This window comes from Anarhichas minor, unplaced genomic scaffold (assembly GCF_050575085.1).
Source record: "Anarhichas minor isolate MPS153535 unplaced genomic scaffold, ASM5057508v1 ptg000062l, whole genome shotgun sequence".
NCBI lineage: Eukaryota > Metazoa > Chordata > Actinopteri > Perciformes > Anarhichadidae > Anarhichas > Anarhichas minor.
This window is the reverse complement of record NW_027466508.1, coordinates 1284386-1304648: the sequence shown is the minus strand read 5'-3', so window position 1 is coordinate 1304648 and position 20263 is coordinate 1284386. Positions and strand designations below refer to the sequence as shown.

Sequence of the window (20263 nt, the reverse complement as noted above, 5' to 3'; positions counted from 1 at the left end):
GTTTAACACAGTCAATCTTAATGTGTCATTTCAATGAGCAATTCATCCATGACATAAATGAAAGATGACAACTTCTACAAGTCTTCCATTTGTAGGGTTTCATCCTTCTTTGTAGTGATAAAAACATATCTAATCAGACGCTTAGCTATCCTCACACTTTTTTTTATTGTAAACTGTGTAGCCGAATAATGATAGAAAAAAATAAGTTTGAAACAATTTTATTTTTCTTAGGATTTACTGTAGAAGTTTGATATGGTTGAATTTAATTACACAGTAAATATTCACTGATTCTACTGGTGGATGTTTTAGTGTCTGATACCAAGTCTCAGTTCAGTTGTTAGAGAGTTGAGTGATGTGTCCTCAAGTGTGCTTAAAAACAATTCAACCTGCATTGGACCCATTGACATGAGACAGCTGTCACAGGTTAATCATGGGTTGTCACTGTCAGCAGAGACTCCAGTCTGCAGCACAGTTAAGACATATTTCACTGCTCAACCATAGAATTATTCAGAATGACACCACATAATTACTAGGCAAAAGTTTCTGTAAGTTTAAATTAGTTGTCTGTTCTGTCCATACACACACTCGTCCTCTCCATCAGGAGGATGGACATGAAGCAGGGTTGGTTGCAGCGTGTTGACCCATCCACACAGATCACAGACATGGGTATGACCCGGGTCGGTCTGAATGGAGTATCAGACTGCGGTGGCATCAACACTGGCCTCTGTTTCCACGTAGCCTCACAGAACAATTAAATCACAACATTGCTTCAATTGCCCACACGTAAAGACACACACACACACACACACACACACACACAGATACAGTGTCTTGACTTTTCTGCTTTTTGATGAATGATCCAAAATGATTGAGGGGTTAACCAGGAACATGAGAAAAAGGGGGAAGAGGAATGTGCTAATTGGTTGTTGTCCCGGGTGATGGATGGGAGTCGTATTATTAGTGCATGCTAGGGTTACTCTGGGATTTGCTCTGGTCAGTGTAAAAAATAAAAATATGCCATCCGTTTTTTACTTAACTCGCACGCGCACGCACGCACGCACGCGCGCACGCGCACACACACACACACACAGACACAGACTTCCTCCTCCTCTCATGAAAGTATAGATCTAGGAGGAAACAGACAAAGAACAATAGCCCATATTTCTAATCATTCCTTACATTATTTTTCTTCGCGCTGTGACATGTCGATTATTATTTTTGACAGTTCTCCTCGCAACCTCATTAAGAAACCTTTACAGTTATTATTATGTCAGGTATAAAGTCTATATGTGTTTCATCAAAATTAAAGGGAATATTTCTAGTCCTTGTTCTCAGCTTCTATGGTGATAAAACTCTGAACTGCATCCATTTCCCCAGATAATGGCCGTGGCGGCGGTTGATCGGACGTGCTCATCCTCACAATCTGTTGTGATACGGCCTCTAAAGAGCTCTTCCAGACCGACTGACCCGATGACACTACCACTTTTGAGCTCAGCCCTTTAGATTCCGGCTTTGGCAGTGATTGATATGATTGTCCGGTGCCAAAAGAAAAAAAATAACAAGTAGGTTCTAAAAATAAAGAGTGTTTGCTTCTGAGTTTCCTGCGTTCCCACCAGCCAATTAGTCACACGAACAATGAGGCACATTTCTCTGCCCTGCTCCAGAAAGGGAAGATTTTAATGGCAGAAGTCTGGCCACACTATTTAGACCTAAAAGAAAGATATCTTGTAGATATAGGGGTTAATCTCCTTAACCCCAGCAGTAACGTGAATGACACACTTTACAGTTCTGTCACTCCCACTTAAGAAGGATTGACGGGACTCCTGGTCATATTACTAAGATGCCTCTGCCCTTCTCTTCCGCTACATCTTCACTCCACCTTTTTTGATTTACTAAATGACCGTGCAATCTCCTTTTTAGTGTTTTGTTGCTGTAACAAACACTGGTTCTAAATCGTCCATCTCCCTTTGAGCTTCATCTCTTTTGTCTCACAGACTCCACCAAAATATACAAAAGCCCGTTAGAAAGAATGTTTTGCCAAAACGAACTGGGCTTTTTCTACACGGTGACAAACGTAACAAAGCATCTTGCTTTGAAAAAGCATCAAATATTGTAAAATGTTCTTCAATATACCAAACTTAAAGCTGCATAAAAAGCAAATTGGAAGACAATATTAAACAGACTGAACATCTTTTTTAAAAGGACAGATGTATATACTGAAGAAGAAGCAACAGAAGTAGCAGTGTAGTATTAACAGTATAATAACTGCATGTAAAAGCTGGTGTTGGACAAGATAGTGCGTCAGTCCAGTTTGTTAAGCCAAAGAGGATAAAAGCTTTAACTCACTTCCTTCAGTCTGATTTGAAATGAAAGAGCTCAAAGTAGATTTGGCTAAAACCGAAATGCTGGTCATCCCTCTCCAAAGTCCTTCCTGCACTAATGAGAAAGACGAGGCTCCACTGATGCAACATTTGCAAACACTTAGTGAATCTGAAAACCGGGTCTCATCAACTTTTAACACGCATGGTACAAACGTGCGAATGACCATTGATAACAATACGGTAACCACAAAATGAGCCATCAATCGCTTCTGGTGCAGCGACGAGTCATTGATGTGTTTCTCTTGAGACCTTTGCTAATCCAAGGGTCAGAGGTCACTGTGGGAGAGCATTTCAGGCCAAAGAAGAAGCAGCCCCCCCCCCGGGTGGCTCAACCACGGCTTAAACAATGAATTAATGAAATATTGGTGCTATACAATTAACACGATTTGACTGAAATGTATTGCTGGTTAATCACGTTGTACATTGACAGTTGCAGAGTTTTGCACATGTGCAGCTGCTTGTCTCTGTAGCATCTTTCTACTGCACCTGGGAGCAGCTAAAACAATTTTCCAGACATGGTGTTAAATGTTCTGTGGAGACCACTGTGATAAAGCATTCTGCTTTTATCAGCAGCCAGGTCCTTCAGAGCTTCTTCATGGCTTTTAGGACAAGGTATTGTGCGGCCCCTGTGTGTTTTTAAACTCGTTCAAGCCCCTCCACATGAAGTGATTTATTACTATAACACAGAAAACAGTGTGCCTGCCCCATTACAGCACCCCGTCTGCATTACTCGCCGACCTGAAGGCCTGTTTGGTTTGGCCATTGGAACTTTTTGGCAAACCTCATCAACGCCCACTTCATGAAAATGAATTTGGACATACCAAAGATGGATTAGCATATATACGAATAATACTATTTACTGAACAAACACCTTAACAAGTTGTCATTTTAAGAATGGCGACCAACCTTCTCCCCTCCGTATGTTTTCCTTACTAATGAAGATGTCAGCTCTAAAACATTATAGAGGAATGCTCCAGGCCTGTGATTAACTAACGCCAACTATTGAAAATTCATAATGTTCAAACAAACACCTCTTCCTTATGGGTTAACTTGGTGTTGCCAATGTAATATATGCAGCCCAAAAGATTTGATGAGTGGCCATGAAATGATACAGTGACTAAAATAAATGCTATCCCGGTAAGAAATATGTATAGTCACTCACTAACAAGAAGAAGCCTTGACTTTATGTCCACATTATTTACATGCCACATTGCTGTTAACGCTGTTAGCTAACCTAACAGACTTAAAAAGCTCCATGTCGTCAGCAGTTTGAATCACTACATTTTCTTAAAAATAGTGGGATAATGTTAAACCACCCAACTTGTCCCATGGCTGCTAACCTCGATGATAGCATCATCGATTGGCTGCATCTTGAACTAAAGTAGACGGCACTCTGCTCAGCACCCTGAATAAAATAAGGTTAAACAAGTTTGAACAGAGGATTTGCCATTTTGCATTTCAGGCTCCATATTGTATGGTGATGAGAAAGCGAAAATGACAGTGAGCGAATGCTGGCACAGAACACACTTGGTTGCCTTTAGCGCCATCTTTACTCTGGCACTGCAGACATGGACCCACAGGGCCAATTTCATTTCCCTGCTATGAGTGTGTGTTTGAAAGCAAAAGTGTACATTTAAGTGCAAGTAATATGTACTTGTATGTGATTGTGGGAGAGTCCCACAAGGCCTCTCGGTCTCTACGCTGTCTGCCTCTGCGACCCACCAGACAAGCTGACAATTTATGCGGCCAACGACAGCTCCGCCTGATCGCGCGCCAGGGCTCAGTGGAGGCAGGCCTCTAGAGCAATGGCAGCGCTACTGGCACCCCATCAAAACCCGGGAAAAATCTCATTAGAACTGTGCCTCGGTGCCTCCTGCTCTGTGCCCAACGCATCGCACGAAGACACCTTCAGGACTGCACCGCTTGGAACAGCTGTGCCGACATGAAGCGGGGAGAAACGCACGCATGAAAAGGCCATTTAGCAAAGTGGGCTAGACAGGCAAAGTGACGGAGACGAGGGTGGATGTGGGAATATGTGCTTCGTGTCTGCTTCCCCCTGTGCCTTTCAAACGGCTGAGGTCGCTGACATTCACATAAAAGCCACCCAACACTGGAAAGTGTGAAACAGAGCACTACAGAAAGCATGATTATTCGCACTCGTGGCGTATATATCACAGCTACAGCTCGATAGAGATAGTAGACTACAGGTCGGGTAGTATCATTATATACAAAGGGACTGTCCGTGTACCAGGCATGTTAAGATACACTTAACTTGTCATCATGTCTTTGTACTTTGGTGCACTTGGCAAACAAAAATTATTTCGACGGATTCTGTCTAGGCTGGATAACAGCCAATAGCTGAAGTTCATGGATTACTAATGCAGAAAACAGCTGTATAGCATGGGACTTTTTCAAAATCCCTAGTGCGCACACAGCCCCGATGCTGAAAACTGAGAAGTAAAACATCAACAAACAAAAAATTAGCTTGTATTAGTTTTAAAGCTGCAAATTAGCTTATAGGTGTGGGGTTACTCGCAGAGGACCTCAGGAGAGGAAATAACCATCCCTCTCCACCAACCCAAAGAGTAAACTGAGATACACCGGAGGCCGTTTCAAAGGACCGAGCACAACTCTTGGAATCTGGAGCAGTGCCTGTCCTGCAATGTGTGGGGGTGCTGCAGGAGGGGGGGGGGGAAACTAAAACGGACCACCAGTCATCAGCAACAGTTTAAACCTGGGTTTTTGCAGTTCTTCACGCTGGAGTGCTCCTCACCTTCCCTCTTTCAAAGCCCCACGTAGCAGTAAAACACGACGCCCTGAGATGGAGCCAAGATAGAGAGTGTTGATGTGAGGTAGTGAAGCGCTGCTCTGCCTGAGTGAGGCTTCAAAGGGGATCCGTTTTCACACATGAAATAAAGATCTCAGATAATCATATAGCATAGCAAAGCTGACGCGAGACGGTCCCATTTATGGAGGGAGGGGAGACGAGGCCAATTTTCATACAACACCTACTGACTGAGAGCCACGGCAAATTAATCTCTCCGCATTTCTCTGTAGCCAAACAAGATGAATCCCCTTTTTACACCGAAACTATCAGGCTCATTATCACACGATGCATTGAGGTAGTGTCGTGAATTTGCTCTGATAGAGCCAACCAGTGTTGCCAACTCCTCAGTAAGGAAAGTAGCTATTGGCTGTCCTAAAAGTCGCTAGAAGTCGCTATATGACATCATCGCCTAATTTGCATATTTGTAATGAGCGCTGTAGGAGAGAGGCGGGAACAGCGGCGGCTTAGCGCATGCGCGATTCATTTGCAGTCTGGACACGGAGAGTGTGGGTCTCCTCTTTCTGCAGCTGGGACTGCTGCGCGAGGGGCTACCGTGAGACTAACTGCCTTTGAGTGCTTTGGGGTGGCGGAGGGGCTCACGGCAGCTCCCGCGTGCCGAACGGTACGTGCTTTCACGTCAGAGTCAAAACACCAGAAAAGTCTCCAACAACACCAGAAAAAGTAGCTAGATTTGTCGCTAGTAGCTTTTGACAAAAAAAGTCGCCATGAGGGTTTGGGAAGTCGCCAGATTTAGCGAGAAAGTCGCCAAGTTGGCAACGCTGGATCCAAGGCTTGGGTCTTCTGAAATTGCCAGAGCTTCGCAAAAAAAACAAAAAAAAAAAAAAACGAAAACGGATCTCACAAGGAATCGGCGGTGCCAAGAGGAAGTTATATCTGCTGTGTTTTACGATGCAATTTTATGGCTTTGATAAGAAACTCGATGCCGTTTCAGAGGTCACAGATTGTAAATTGTTTGATGTTGAGCCCCTTCACATGCAACATTAACGAAACATGAGCTATCTGGTGGATGTGTTTAGTCCGGAGCACCTTATGCCTTGTTCACACCAAAAACGGCGTTAATCGCGTCATTCGCGCCGCCGGTCTCGCTGGGGACCATTTGTGTTCATTCGCGTGAATCGCGCTGGACGCGCCTGAGAGCGTGGCTTATCGCCCTGAAAGCCGTTCAACTGTCCGCCATCAACCGTGGAAAAAATAACCCGTATTTCTGCTTAGTACGCGTTGTGGAAGTCCCAGATATCACGGGAAACTAAACGCCGTCTTGTCTGGGTTCATAACAAAGTCCGGAGGAGCTCCGTGTATTTTATCGAGCTGTATTCACTGTGTCTAGCAAGCCACACGTCGGCTGTTTACTACAGCTGTATGAACCCAAAATAAACAGATTTGGCTGTGATTTAACGGTAATAAACCGACAAAAAGGGACTCCGAAATAACTACGTAATGATGCCGATTTGTAAAAAGTCTGAATTCATGTTTTGTTAGTTCTCTCAAGCAAATAACTTTTAAAATACTTGTTTTCTCAATGGAGCTTGGATCGATCGTTGCTAGGGTATGCTAACATTGTAGCAGCTCCACCAACACTCAGAATAACGTCATCTAGACGTAAATACGGCAGCGTCTATTCATTGTTTGTACCATATGGTTTACATACACATAGTTTGGTCCGGTCTCTATTGATATGAGGTATCGTAGAGCTCTGGGTGAATACAGACGGCTACAGTGTATGTTTCCTGATTCAACAACGGCAGGACGTCAGTGATGACAGGGGGAGCATCTCAACGCTGATAGGCTATCGCGCCGCAGCGTCACGCCATTGCGAATTCGCTCAACTTCGCACGAAATTCGCATCAATCCTGTCTCATCGCGTCTGTGCATAGACTTTGTATGTAATCTACAAGCGCGAATAATTCGTGCCATGTTTGGTGTGAATGCACATTTACAGTATATTTAGGGCACATGTTTTATTTTTCAGAACAAATATTACACTGAGCTGAGCAGCATTAGTTCACTATCCCAAAAAAAATTAAGTGGTTAAAACCCTCAAATGGACACTAAAGCTTTCTCCTCTGATACTCGGCCACTTTCTTTGCCTTGATTTTTCCCCATCTCGATAGAAAGAGCAATACTTGAGTTGAGTAGACAACAAACTGGATAAATAAATGAACAAGTAAGTCCTTCAACTTTGCCGCCTGAGGAGGACTAACGTGTAATTTGACGTCTCAGAGGGAACATCAAAGACAGACACCTTCTCTCCAGACACCCCTTTGGTCACGGCACACCCTCTTCTCTGCACCCCGGGAAGGAAATTACAGCCGCGGAGTTAGAATCCATCACCAGGCAGGTCGAGAGAGGAAGCCGCTCTATGATTAAAGTGTGCACGGTCAGCACCACCGAGACCGGAGGGGTTTGAGCAGACAGTACGTGCCAGAGGGCTTATCGTGTTAACTGTAGTTCACCACACAGGTCATGCACAGATTCTCCACACACACTAACACCATGTTGATGAAAGGGCCCTGCACGCGGAGGAGGCGTGGTTCAGTAGACTTATTCTTTGTGTACTATATATTAAGTCAAATTATACTGAACGTCAGCTCAAATGAACTCTCTGACATTGCTGGATAAGAGGTTGCAAGGATGTGAGCGTGCGTGCGTGTGTACATTCGTCTGGATTTTTGCACACGTGTTGTTTGCTATCTCATTTTTTATTTTTTATGCCTTTTCTTTTGTCGGGCCATAGCGAACAGCCATCAGCCATCTCCCCACGTCAGATTAACATTGCAAACACTGCTGGTCACATTACCTCACCCACATCAAAGGCTGCCTCCTGAAAGGCTCAGTGGAATATTAGCAAAGATTTACAGCCTTCATCTCTTCGCTTCAGAAACATGCTGATCTGAAGTAATCTCCCTCCCCCCTCTCCCTTTTTTGTGTTTTATGTGTGAAGTTGGCCAACACTTTAATGACCCATTTACAAAACTTTTACACCTGCAAAGATAAGCTTTTACAACTCAGCCAGCCCCTCAGGCACTAAACCCTACCTGTAACTCAAGGTAACAGCCTTTATTAGCTTTTGCAAAATATGTAACCACAGCCATTAACATGTATCGCACTGTTTTATCTCAGAGGGAGAGGATACGAGGTGTATATAAAAATAAAACATCGGGCCTCACTCACAAGTATTCTCTTGCTTTCTTTTAAGTTTGTATGTGAAAATTGAAAAGGACAACACTACCTGTGATGCACAAAATGAGCGCCAGCAGTTAGCGATAGCCCTGTAGCTGTGCACACAAAAACAACCGGCCCCACGCAGGCATTACGGTAACATGTGAGCCGACACGACCGCCTCTGTTTTTATCCTCAAGTTTCCTCGGGAGTCAGAGAGTTAACAGGGAATCTGAGCTAGAGGTGAATCCTTAAAACACATTCTCCTCCAGCCGATGAACTCCACTTTGGGACCTTGCATTCCCAAGAGGAAGCTATGGTTTGTATGGGAATGGAGACAGCCTGTCGCTTGGCCTTGATTTACAGATGGTCTCCGCCTGCCAAGAGTAACAAATCACAACATTATAGCCCTCTGAATTCAGAGTGACGCTCAGGTCCAAAGAGTGAGAGAAAAAAAGACAGGAGAGAAAGAGAAAGAGGGGGAGTCGCATGCAAAATGGTACACCTCATCTCCAAAAGCATGTGCGGTTAGTACAGCAATAGGATATCTCACCCTTCATGAAGGAACCTTTAACTTCATGGAGGACAGAGTCGCCCTGCTGAGGTGGCATGAGCTTACGGAGTGTGTGTGTGTGTGTGTGTCGGTCATTACTGCAAAATAGGATGGTTTATACACTTTAGACTATAGTTGGCAACATGCCTGCTTCCACACATGTTGTGTTTAACAGCGAGCGCGCTGCACTGTGTCTAGAGGGTCTCAGTAATTAGTCAAAGCTCTCTTTGAGGAGAGACGGTGCTTCAGTCGTCTGCGTGGCTTCAGACGCCAGTCTCAAGTGCTGCAAAGTGTGGGAGGAGTCTACCTCGAGGGCAGCAAGAAAGTGACAGGCACTTAAATCTTTAACCGCAGCCAAATGAGAAGAAACACCTCTGGGACTTGTCGTCTGAGAAGCTACAAGAAAATAATAAAATGGGTGATATTTTCATGCTGAGATCTTTCATGTTTTCCACAACATTCAATTGTGTTTTTCAAATTCAAAAGATGACATTACCGGCAAAAGATGTGCTCATTTGTACCTTAGAGTTGTAAACTTTTTTTATAATCACATTATTATCTGACCTACTGAACCGGTTATGCAAGTTGTCAGGGTAGAATTGTGATTGCACTTCCTCAGTCTGTATGTCATCTAGCCACTAGACACGCTGAAGGAGTAACAAACTGTAGACGAGGAGACGTCATAAAAGCTTTACAATTCCTCCGGCATCAATAACAACCGGCCCGTTTTACTCCATTCAAAGCCAGTTTCTAAACCTCGTCACTGCAATCAACAGCGGAGCTCCATGTGTTGGGTGGCGGTTATGAAAACCTCTGACGTGTGCATGTTGACCAGATGTAACTGATCTCAACACCAAGGAGGCCATTCCTCCTCTCTGCCTATGCACACGCATATCCATACTCACACACACACACAGCATGTTTGGAGCCGACATCCTGGCAGCCACAAGCCACTACCTCTAAACAGCCCTCACATCTGACCTTTTAACTGTAGTTACCCAAAATCTCTGTAATTACACAGTGTGTTTGAACTTTGCAAGTAAACATCGCAGCAGAAATAGACACTTCATCTACTGTATACAAGTGTGCCGGTGCCAAGGGGACGCTTTCTATTCATAGCTGCTCACCGTAATGAATTTGCAGCAGAGTAAGTTACTCAGTTACACACAGTGACTAAATTCTTCTGAAGGTGCTCATACACAAATTAAAGAAACACAAAGAAATACTCACAAATCAGAAACCAGAAAACTATATTAATGAAAAAGCTCAGGCACATCACTATTGGTTTGACAGCTACATTGTGTCTGGAATAACAGTGAAATTATCATAGTATCTGCATACTGATAGCAGCACTGATATGGATCACCATTTATGACTAATGAAAAGTTAAAAGTTATATCCTTAAAGTGAAAAACAATAGTGGAGATGGATCCCCCCCCCAGAATAACCAGGTAGGCCTTCGCATTTTGAGTGATTATTGTGAATGCTCTGATAAATAAATACTGCTTTGTTTGTTACGAGTTTGGTTTAGTTTTAACAGTTCACACCTGGTTGTCCAATGTGCTCCAGGTACTGAGGATTTTTGATGGGTTCTGTGACGTTTTCTCTCCCACTGACCCGCCAGAAATCCCCCGTCAGAAACGACTTACCCAAACACACTCAATAAAATCTATTCTGAGGCGTAATGCAATGTCAAAACCCTTCCCCAGTCTAAATAAATTGTTATTTAATTCTTAATATGACATTTTGTTCTTTTCTCCACAACCATCTGGCGCCCCCCAAGAAGTTATCTTGCGACCGGGAATCACTGCCCAGAAGACTTACAAATCCTTTGTCCAAGGATGTTGTTTTTTCAAACTTGAGCAAGAAACTGGGTGGGGGGGGGGGGGGGGGGGGCAGTGGGTTTGACGGACAGGGCAAAAGTTCCTTTGGGGAGCACAGGGTTGGCCTGCTTCATTGAGAGTCTCCAGTTGGAGGTCCTCTTTAGGTTGCGGCACCTGTGGAGCGTAAACACACCAGGGGAGGACAGCTTTCCTTTCAGCAGGACCGCTCCTCTGTTTAGCTTTCCCTTCCACCAAAAACATCCCCTTAACAGACAATCCAGACCTCCTCCAGCCCTGGCACCACAGGAAGAGCTGAAGTGCCCTGGAACCTCTATCTGTGGGAGGCACAATGCTCTCCCAACTCTGTTTACCTAAATACACTTCCTCCACTCGCTCTACCTCAGGTGGCCTTAGAGCCCTGGCCCCCGCGGCGCTCAAACACAAGGAGGACGACCGCAGCAGCGGGGCTCATGGGAGCCGTGTAGTCCGTCGCTGGTGTTTCCCTATACGACCAGTTTTGTAAGAAAAACAAGTGGAAGGGAATTACACTGGGGCTGTGCGTCTGTTAGCGGTGATAAATGTATTCACATATTAGGGTAAACAAATGGGTAATGTGCCTGTGCGCTTTATGGCACACGAGTGCACGCTTCTGTGCACGCGCGCACTCTCATGAGAGCTCGATAGCAGTTTTATGCAGATGTTGATCACGTCCTATTTGAGAGCCACTTTGAGTGCTCAGTCAAATTATTCAGCACTTACTGCACGGGCCAGAGCGCAACCCGCAGGGGAACCTGATAAACAAACAAGAGAGAATTATTCGGGAGGTTTAAACACTTAAACACCCACTTCAGCGGATCCTTTTAAGTGGGTGATTAAAATGGGCAGAGGAGCTCAGCGCCACCACAGGAGCCCCAGTCACCGAGAGTTCCTAACAGTCCCACGCACGCTCACACAGCCCCGTCGATCCCAAACCTATAACACACTAGTCTTACAATCAGAAATAGATTTGGCTCTTTTTGGGGGGGATTGTGCAGAAACACTTAAGAAATGATGTCTGTGTGCATTAAGTGCAGACTGATTGACTCTACCATGTGAAAAACAGTTACTCAATCAACTATGACAACTGATTTATGTTCCTCTCACTCCTCAACACTGTAGTTGAGTTAGGTCCAGGGCCCTGGTAGTGCGCACGCTGGCTCACTGTCATGGCTTACTGGGACACTTTATGGAACTGAGCCATTGTTATTGTTATAAGATACACCTCTGCTGCAAGTCAAAATGCGTACAGTGAAATAGGTTTTGTTTTTGCTCTGTGATGACTAGGAATGCCCCACCCAAACTCGGTTCTAGGCAGTAATTGGTGTCAAATGAGTAAAAACCCAGAGTATCGATTAGGTCCGGAGTTAACGGTTCTGCTATCGGTACTTTAGAGGTTCTGGAGTGAGATCTCCATGGAAAGTCTGTGAAAGTCAGCGCCTGTCTTTGCAGGAGGGGAGTTTGCTAATAAGAATAGGTTAATTAATGAGAGCTAATCACTTAGCTAATTATTTAGCTGCGAATGTCTTTTAAAGATTTTGTAACTTCTTGTATTGCTGCTCAAAAAAGACTATTTGTTTACATACAAGAACAATAAAGCAATGTCAATACATTTCTGAATTAATTGTCTTTTTTTTCCACACTATCATCAAAAATAACCAATAAGAGCATCGAAAAGGAACCGAACCGGTAAGCAAAATTAATAAGAGTACTGGTATCGTTAAATCCTAACGATACCCATCCCTAGTGATGGCTGTGTATTAAGAGAAAATGTTACCCATGTTTCATATATTTGTACATTTACCAATGCGTAGTTTCACTGCAATGAAAGACGTCCTCTTTGGTTAAGTTTGATATAATAAAAACAGCATTATAACTGACATGTGGACTCTTACATTTTGAAGTTATAATAGATATTTTGGTTTCGGGAATATGGCAGAAATCACACATAAGTCATCCACATCGGATGGAAACCTATTCTTGACTTGTATGCATGTGTGATAATCAAACCCACCTGAATGTCACACATGAATCTATTGAAGGAATTATATGAAAAGTTACTGCCTGGTTGTAAAAGTCTTTGATCTACCACATAAAACTAGCCATGGTCTTGCTCTCCTCTCTACCTCAAGATTTCAAGATTTTTTGGGGGAAAAGAACGCTTTCCCGTAGCTTTTCAAAAGGCATCAGCATGTCGAAGGCATACACACACATCAAAGGTCGAAGACGTGGAAGCATTACGGCAAAGATGATGATGATGTCAGTTAAATGAACTCTAGATTCAGATGGACTAGTGCAGTGCTCGGTCGAAGCGGGACGATCGCTACGAGAATGATAACGAGAGGCACTCATCGCTCGTTGACGAAGAGGAAGTGAAGAAGAATTCGGTTGTGATGTTAGTATGTTCAGTCATCCAGCAGCACAGGTTAGCTGCAGTCTGAAGAAAAGGCCCACTGTGGACAACATGCTCCACTCCGTCTGCAGAGCCCTGAAGCTGTTTAGTCAAAGCGTTGCGTGTCTAAATCACATTAACGCCGACGCTGCGCATCCTTGGGTCCACAGCAATACACACACACAAGGACACACACACACACGTACCTACAGACAGAGGGATTCCTTGCTTTATAGTTGGATTATCTGCTCAGAGTATCACACTACTTCTACTATACACTATGCACATGTTTCAATCTGAGTCCACTTTCAAAGCAAAGGAAAACTAAATAGCCAAACGTCCTAAAAATATAACCATTTCTTGAAATTGTGAAATGAATGCCATCCTAACGTGTGGAATAGAAGCTGCCAGCCTAAATGCATCTGTGAAGGGGCGGTGAGAGACACTTTGATCAACAGCTCTCCGTATACTGAGCATATATTTGGGGAAACAAAGCAAAATCTCAGCCGCTAATCCTCCGAGATTTAGAGCACATTCCCCCAGAATCCTTTGATCTCTGGAGTGCATCCGGACAGCTGACGGCACACTCGCATGCTCATGCGTGAACAGATTTGCACATACATGAGCGTCATTTCATTCATGCCATTAAGATGACAAGCGACGTGGTTTTGTTCCCAATGACACCTTCAAGTAACAGTTGATCTTTGCCATTACAAACTTTTACCATTGTATCGTACTTGTTGAAGAATTCGGAGACAACTAGACTGAACACATTTGAAACAGCATTCCATAATACAATTAGAAAATGGTATGTGATGTATAGTGGCCATTGTGAATTACATAGGAGAGATGGAGAGGAGATGCTTTAGCACAAAAAGGTGCTAAACCCTGTGGATACACCCGATCAAGTGTCTACATGCCACCAGGGCTTTACCTGACTCTAAACCACTGTCATTCTTTCACAGAAGACCTTTCCGGAAGGCTGCATTCACAGAAAAGGAGAGTTGTCTGCTCTGCTTTGTCACACAGGAGAATCTCCTCCAGCGTTGAGTAATCTAGGTGACACACGACGCCGGATGTGACACTAAAGCCAGCTGCACTTCCTCGACCCTCCCCGTCCCCCAAGCTATGTTGACGTCAGCCTGAGACCTCCACGCCATCTTCTCATGGGAAAATCAAAAACAATCACAGAGCCCCTCAATGGCCAGGTGCTACCCCTCCTCCTCCATAGGCGGAGGCTTTTCTTCTCTTTAGAGTGTTGCTCCAAACTTTTTCCTCCCAGCCTCTTCAAAGAGCAACAACAGGCCCTCGGTCCCTTGGGAGCACAGAGGGGGTAGAGCCCGGTGGGAGAGGGGCATACACGTCACCACAGCACAGCACAAGAGGCCAGCCGGTGGGAAAGGAAAACGCACAGGGAAAGGACAGAAAGAAGGCGAGGAAGAGGAAGACGAGTCTGCATTTGAAAGGTGCTTTCAGCTCCTAGAACAAGGGCCCTCGCTTTGTGAAGACGACAAGGAGAGAAAAAGCACAACAGCAGACGCGAAAGACGAATGGGGCGCAAACCCTGCCATGTCTTTTATCAGACTTGGAGGCTGAGGGAATGCGGTTAAAAGCTTTAGGCCTTCTTCCAAAAAAACCTTTCTATTTAAAAAAAATCAAAGAGCTAGCAACCAACTGCGAGACAACGGGGTTGGGGCCAGAAGTTTCACCGTGATTCACTTTGGAGTTGCATTCTGCCGTCACACGTACCTTTGCTTTTAGTCTACGCTTCCAAACTATTTGAGCTGAGTGGAGGCTCAGTTTAAAAAAAAACAACACATCTGAGCTTGGGAATTGTGAGAGCAGCAGCTAAGTGGGAGATGGGATGTGGCTTTTACGACACAGAGGGCGGGGCTTCACGGCAGAGGAGGAGCCATCAGTGTCACCGCTGACACTTCCCCGCATGGCCCGCTTCAAATTCAGTCTCATTTCATCAGCCACAATCAACACAGGGCCACAGGGTGAACGCAAGAAACAGATGGAGACCAGGAGGGGAAAGAGGAGGGGGATTTTAAGAATAGAAAAAGGGGAACCTTGGGTGGAATAAGATCTTTTTAGTTCCTCTTGACATGCCACAAACATAACAGACTTTTATTTCATCTGATGCCAAGAGTATCAACGCCCTTAACATATCAAATGTATAGGTAGGTGTAGACACCATGCTGTACACGGGGGAGAAAGTGTGCCGTGACCTGGATCTCATGTGTTGAGACCCACAGATACACCTGCCCACTCACTCACTCACTCACTGTCTGCCAAGCTCAAACAAACTCCATCTGACTGCAGAACTCATGAATGGGTGTAGAGTCGGCATGGTAATATCATTAAGATCTCAAGCGCATCTTTGTGTCTCAATCTATCTGCGCATGCTTAGACCACCATTTGGATTTAAAAACCATAAATGAAGAATAACTGTGAATGTGAGCGGCTCTTTAAAACCAGGTATGAAAACAGCATTGTTCCTACAGGGAATATGGTTTGGAAAAGATCAGATCAAAAGAATTCCAAGCGTGAACTTCCTGCTGTTGACACCCGACCCACATTCTCCTGGACCCTGGCTCAGCTGGGAGGGGTGCTCAAAGAACAGGGGCTATAAATAACGGTCTCACCAGGTATTCTACGCACTATAGGCAGCTTTAAAAGCTAAGAGAGTTGACCCACATTCTCTCGCCTGAGAGGTTAGCTTCTGCTCTTATTCATAAAGACCTTGGGGTGAAGTTTCTAAACGTGCTATTATTTACAGAAGGCTTCATTTAAATAACACTAATTCAACATTTGAGATCATTTAGACGTTGGGACCTCATAACATTTGTGTGCCACGTCTTCAATAGCTTTAATGTGCCAAAAAAAAAGAAGCAAAATTAACAAAAAAAACATCTTGCAATGCTCTCGAACATATCAATGTTGTACTCGTAATAATTTGCATAGTGATTACACCTTTGCAAACAAATGGTTCAGACTTTAATATTAAATATTAAATATTTTGGATTCTCTTTATAATCGCAAAACAAAAGAGAAAAATAAATACATATTGATGGTGGAAACACCTTTCTTCTTTTATTCATTCTCCCTCTGAGCTATAAAAGCCATTAGGCACCCAGACTTGATTTATTTATAAAAACTAAGCTCCACTAACAATTTATTTTCCAAAACATCCACCCCTTTCAGCAGGGGCTCCTGTTGCATCCCGGGCCAAAACTTCTCTCACACACACACACACACACACACACACACACACACACACACACACACACACACACACACACACACACACACACACACACACACACACACACACACACACACACACACACACACACACACCACTGTTGTTGTGAAATGCAGCACATGGATATTTCCAGAAAAGAAAATAATGAATGTTTTGTTTTTGTGGTAATAATGGATGGTAATTGCATGGTAATAATGTGGTTATAAATGCTTAAATTGCCATAAGCGTATGAAGCCCACTCAGCACATAAGCAAGCTGTAAATGGCTTTTCTGCTTCTACAGCGTCCACATGCTCTACAAATTAAACACAGTTTCAGGTGTTTTTCTCAGAGAGATCTCCAAAGAGACAACAGCCTGATGTGAGGGGTGTCCTGTTACTATACGAAGATGTTTATTGCAGTTCCACCCTCCCAACACATTTACTACACTCAATTACTTGCACGTCACATTAAATTAGCATTCAATAAAATGACCACTAGCTCTCTCTCATCACTAACTCACCATGCAACACCATAGCTGCTCTTCAGGCAAAGTGAAGCTTCAAAAAACACCTTGCTGCAGAGGACAAAACAATGGCGCACTTTGGACCTGACTTGGGGCGGAAGTCCCATTTCTGCTGCCTTAAACTTCCTCAAGTTTGATGCATACGTTCATGCAAATAAATCCACATGCCAACAGCTCTTTTGGGGTTTTTTCCCCCCCAAGAACCCATGTGCAGTTGTGTCTTGCATGCACGATAATCACTTTAAAAAACGAATGAGAGGGAAAGAGAATGGAAGTGATTATTTCAACAAGCAGCTACATGCTAATGATGGTAGGATTCTAGTTTTTCAAAAAGGCCACAAAACATCACAACAGAGTACAACAATAGCTGCTCTAATTTGTTAAAATGCGCCTGGATCTGGGCTGCATTTGATGGACGAATGCATTTCTGCTCAAAGTGTCTGGATCGAGGCTGAAGGAACAGATTTTCCTTTTCTTTTTTTTTTTTCTTGATGGGCTCCAATTCCTTCAACATGCTGCCTTTGAGGAAGGTCTCACTAACCAAAGAGGCTTAAGTCTCCTCTGAAGCAATTCCAAAGGATTTCCCCACTTGACAACAACAGCACAGTGTTTACGGCAATGCCAAAATACAAAACAAGCATGACCTCCAACATTTCTCCCCAGCCTTTACAATCCTCACTTGTCATCAGACTGTCACACTGCAATGCTTTCAACTCAGGCTTGATCTATTGTTCCCCATAAAAAAAAAAAAAGAACAACAACCTCAGATCAGTGCATTGGTGGAACAAAGATCTGTTCCCACATGAGTGGAGGAGAGGTAACATTAATTTTGTCACAGGGAAACAAAAAGGTAAGACCAGGTGTTTTGTGGTTCACTTCAACAGTGAGCATCGTGTTTCCAGTTATGTGTATATTTTAAGTATATCACAGATTGGTAGATGTTACATTTTTCGCTGTATGAAATCAGAAACATCTAAATATTTGCAGCCAACATGAATACATATCCATCCTCGCCACCAATATTAAAAGTGTGTCCACCAACAAAGCTTTTAGAAAGTTTGACAATACTTTGAGCGCATTAGAAGGACAGACATACACTGCCTCATATAAAACTATTTATTAGGTGAGAAGCCGTGAAGTGCATAGTAGAACAAAAAACACCGCAAAACCCCTCGTCCTAATTAAGTGAAATGCGCACAAGCACCGCGAGGACGCAACTGAACAAGCGTCTATTACGCTTCACTTCCCTATAAATACGTGAACCTCGTGGACAGACTCGTACTCACCCGTGTGGTCAAACCGCAGCTATTCTTGTGGTGACAGTCCTGTTGCCCGAGGCGAGAGCTCGTGCAATAGTATTTCTGCTTCAGGAGCCAGTCGTCGATGCCCTTTCTCGCCAAACAGGCGTTGACTACAAAACTGTCGCCTGAAACAAAGAAGCGCACTATTAGCAGCTACAAACTACAATTGCTCGCACTGCACTCATGTTTTCCATAAGCGGTCCATCTTCAAAGAGTCGGACTCTTAATTAATGAGCCGAGAGCTGACTCTGAAAATAATGTTTTTTCTGCTGCTCACAAACTGACCAAAATATGAGACTTTGTGTAAATGTATTTATTTTAGGAAAATAAACGCGCTTACCTTCAGGACTCTCCCTCTGTTTACAAATAGCGGCTTGAGAGAAAGAAAGTCAGAAGACAATGAATAGTGTTACTCGAAAGTCTCGCAGCACCAGAAGAAGAAGTATATAGCTGTGATTTCTCTCAGGAATAAGAAACCTTACCATGTTTCGAGTGCAGTTTACCCATTTCTATGCATCGGGTTGGAGTTGAAAAACCATCAGAAGAATATAATCCAGAGGAGGGGGAAAAAAAGAAAGAACCCTGCTACGATATCCAGACAGCGGAGCGTCCGTAGAGACCGAGGGCAGACTGCGCTGTGCTCAGTACAGGACCGTAAGACTGGAGAGCCGAGCGAGCCTTTGATCCAGAGCGCCGCGCGCTGACAAGAGACACACAGGACAACACAGGACTTCCCGTCAATGCTTTCAGAATAAAACATTGTATTTGCTGAGACACATGGCTTCACACAATAATGATTAGCAAAACGAAAATACGGATGGGGCCAACAATATTTTGAAATGAAACAACATCTAAAATAATTTGGTCTACTATGTTATTAGCTCTAATAGCCATATAAAACGTGAAACCAGGAAAAAAAAGTTACCTGTTCCTGCCTGCAATTTAAAAAATTGCCCACTTCGTGTCAATTAGCCTACATATTTTTATTCTGAAAATGAATGCAACTACTTCCGGTAGCCTTCTTCTGGCTAGGTTTGGGACAAATCACCTCAACTCAATCCAAATCCCAACATGTAGTGTTGGGATATATTAATTGACAGCAAATCAGAAAACTTAGGCTACTAGTAAGATGCAATACGTTTGACTCAATGAAGCATGACTGATTATTCTGTGACTGATTACATTAGCCTACATCTAAAATCACAAAGTATTAGCTACAATGTCTCTTCAATAATTTAGAATGAATAAACAACCTTAATAGAGCATGCCAGCATCACATTAGATGACTGTTTGGATCCTCTCTTGACCTATAAAGTTGTTCATTTCAGTATTAAACCGCACCAGAAATGATGCTCTCAGAGGCTTCCTGGGGACAACATCTTATTATAATGTCTTCTGTGGTCAGTGTGCGTCAAAAGGTTTAAAAATCAAAGTGTTATTGGACTGAGGCAGCAGATGAAAATAGGCTAAGATAATTTTGAAGTCCTAAATTATTTAATAAAAGACAGAGAGGCCACTGTGCCGTGTGTTATGCCATGCTGCTCGTGGCTCAATGCGACAGTAATCATTCTGTGAGAAAGCTAAAGATTCAGAAATCCTTAAGAGAAACCACATCAATGTTTGATAGTTATCAATGCACGACCCAAACATAAATCAACTATAAGAATTGTGCATGCACTTTTTGCAATCTTCAATCTGTGACTGTTGAATGAGACTAACCCTCAAAGAGAAACCATTCATGCCATGGTTAGTAAAAAAATGCATATTAGAAAAATATTTTTTTGTACTAGAAACAAGAACAAAAACATCACAGTGCATCTTCATAAATCTGTGCACTTAAGTACATTTAAATAATACACTTTTTATACACAGGTTTTAATATTGCTTAAAAGCAATTTTTTTTGTGTTATCAACCAAGTTGCAACAAGAAATATGGCATGTTTTTCAATTGCTGGATGTCTAATTTTAGATCAAAACCCTTGTCATCACTGTGTCATG

General features: G+C 43.4%; 1 protein-coding gene across 1 annotated transcript in view; it reads right to left on the bottom strand.

The window, feature by feature from the left end:
* nkd1 (NKD inhibitor of WNT signaling pathway 1) overlaps nucleotides 1–18943 on the bottom strand; it is a 33766-nt gene extending 14823 nt beyond the window's left edge. The window contains exons 1-3 of the mRNA XM_076078070.1: nucleotides 18748–18943; nucleotides 18606–18638; nucleotides 18251–18390 (exon numbers count right to left, since the gene is read on the bottom strand). Of these exons, the coding sequence (XP_075934185.1) occupies nucleotides 18251–18390; nucleotides 18606–18638; nucleotides 18748–18772 (198 nt within the window). The 5' untranslated portion in view covers nucleotides 18773–18943. The remainder of the gene's footprint in view (nucleotides 1–18250; nucleotides 18391–18605; nucleotides 18639–18747) is intronic.
* Nucleotides 18944–20263: the final 1320 nt, after the last annotated feature.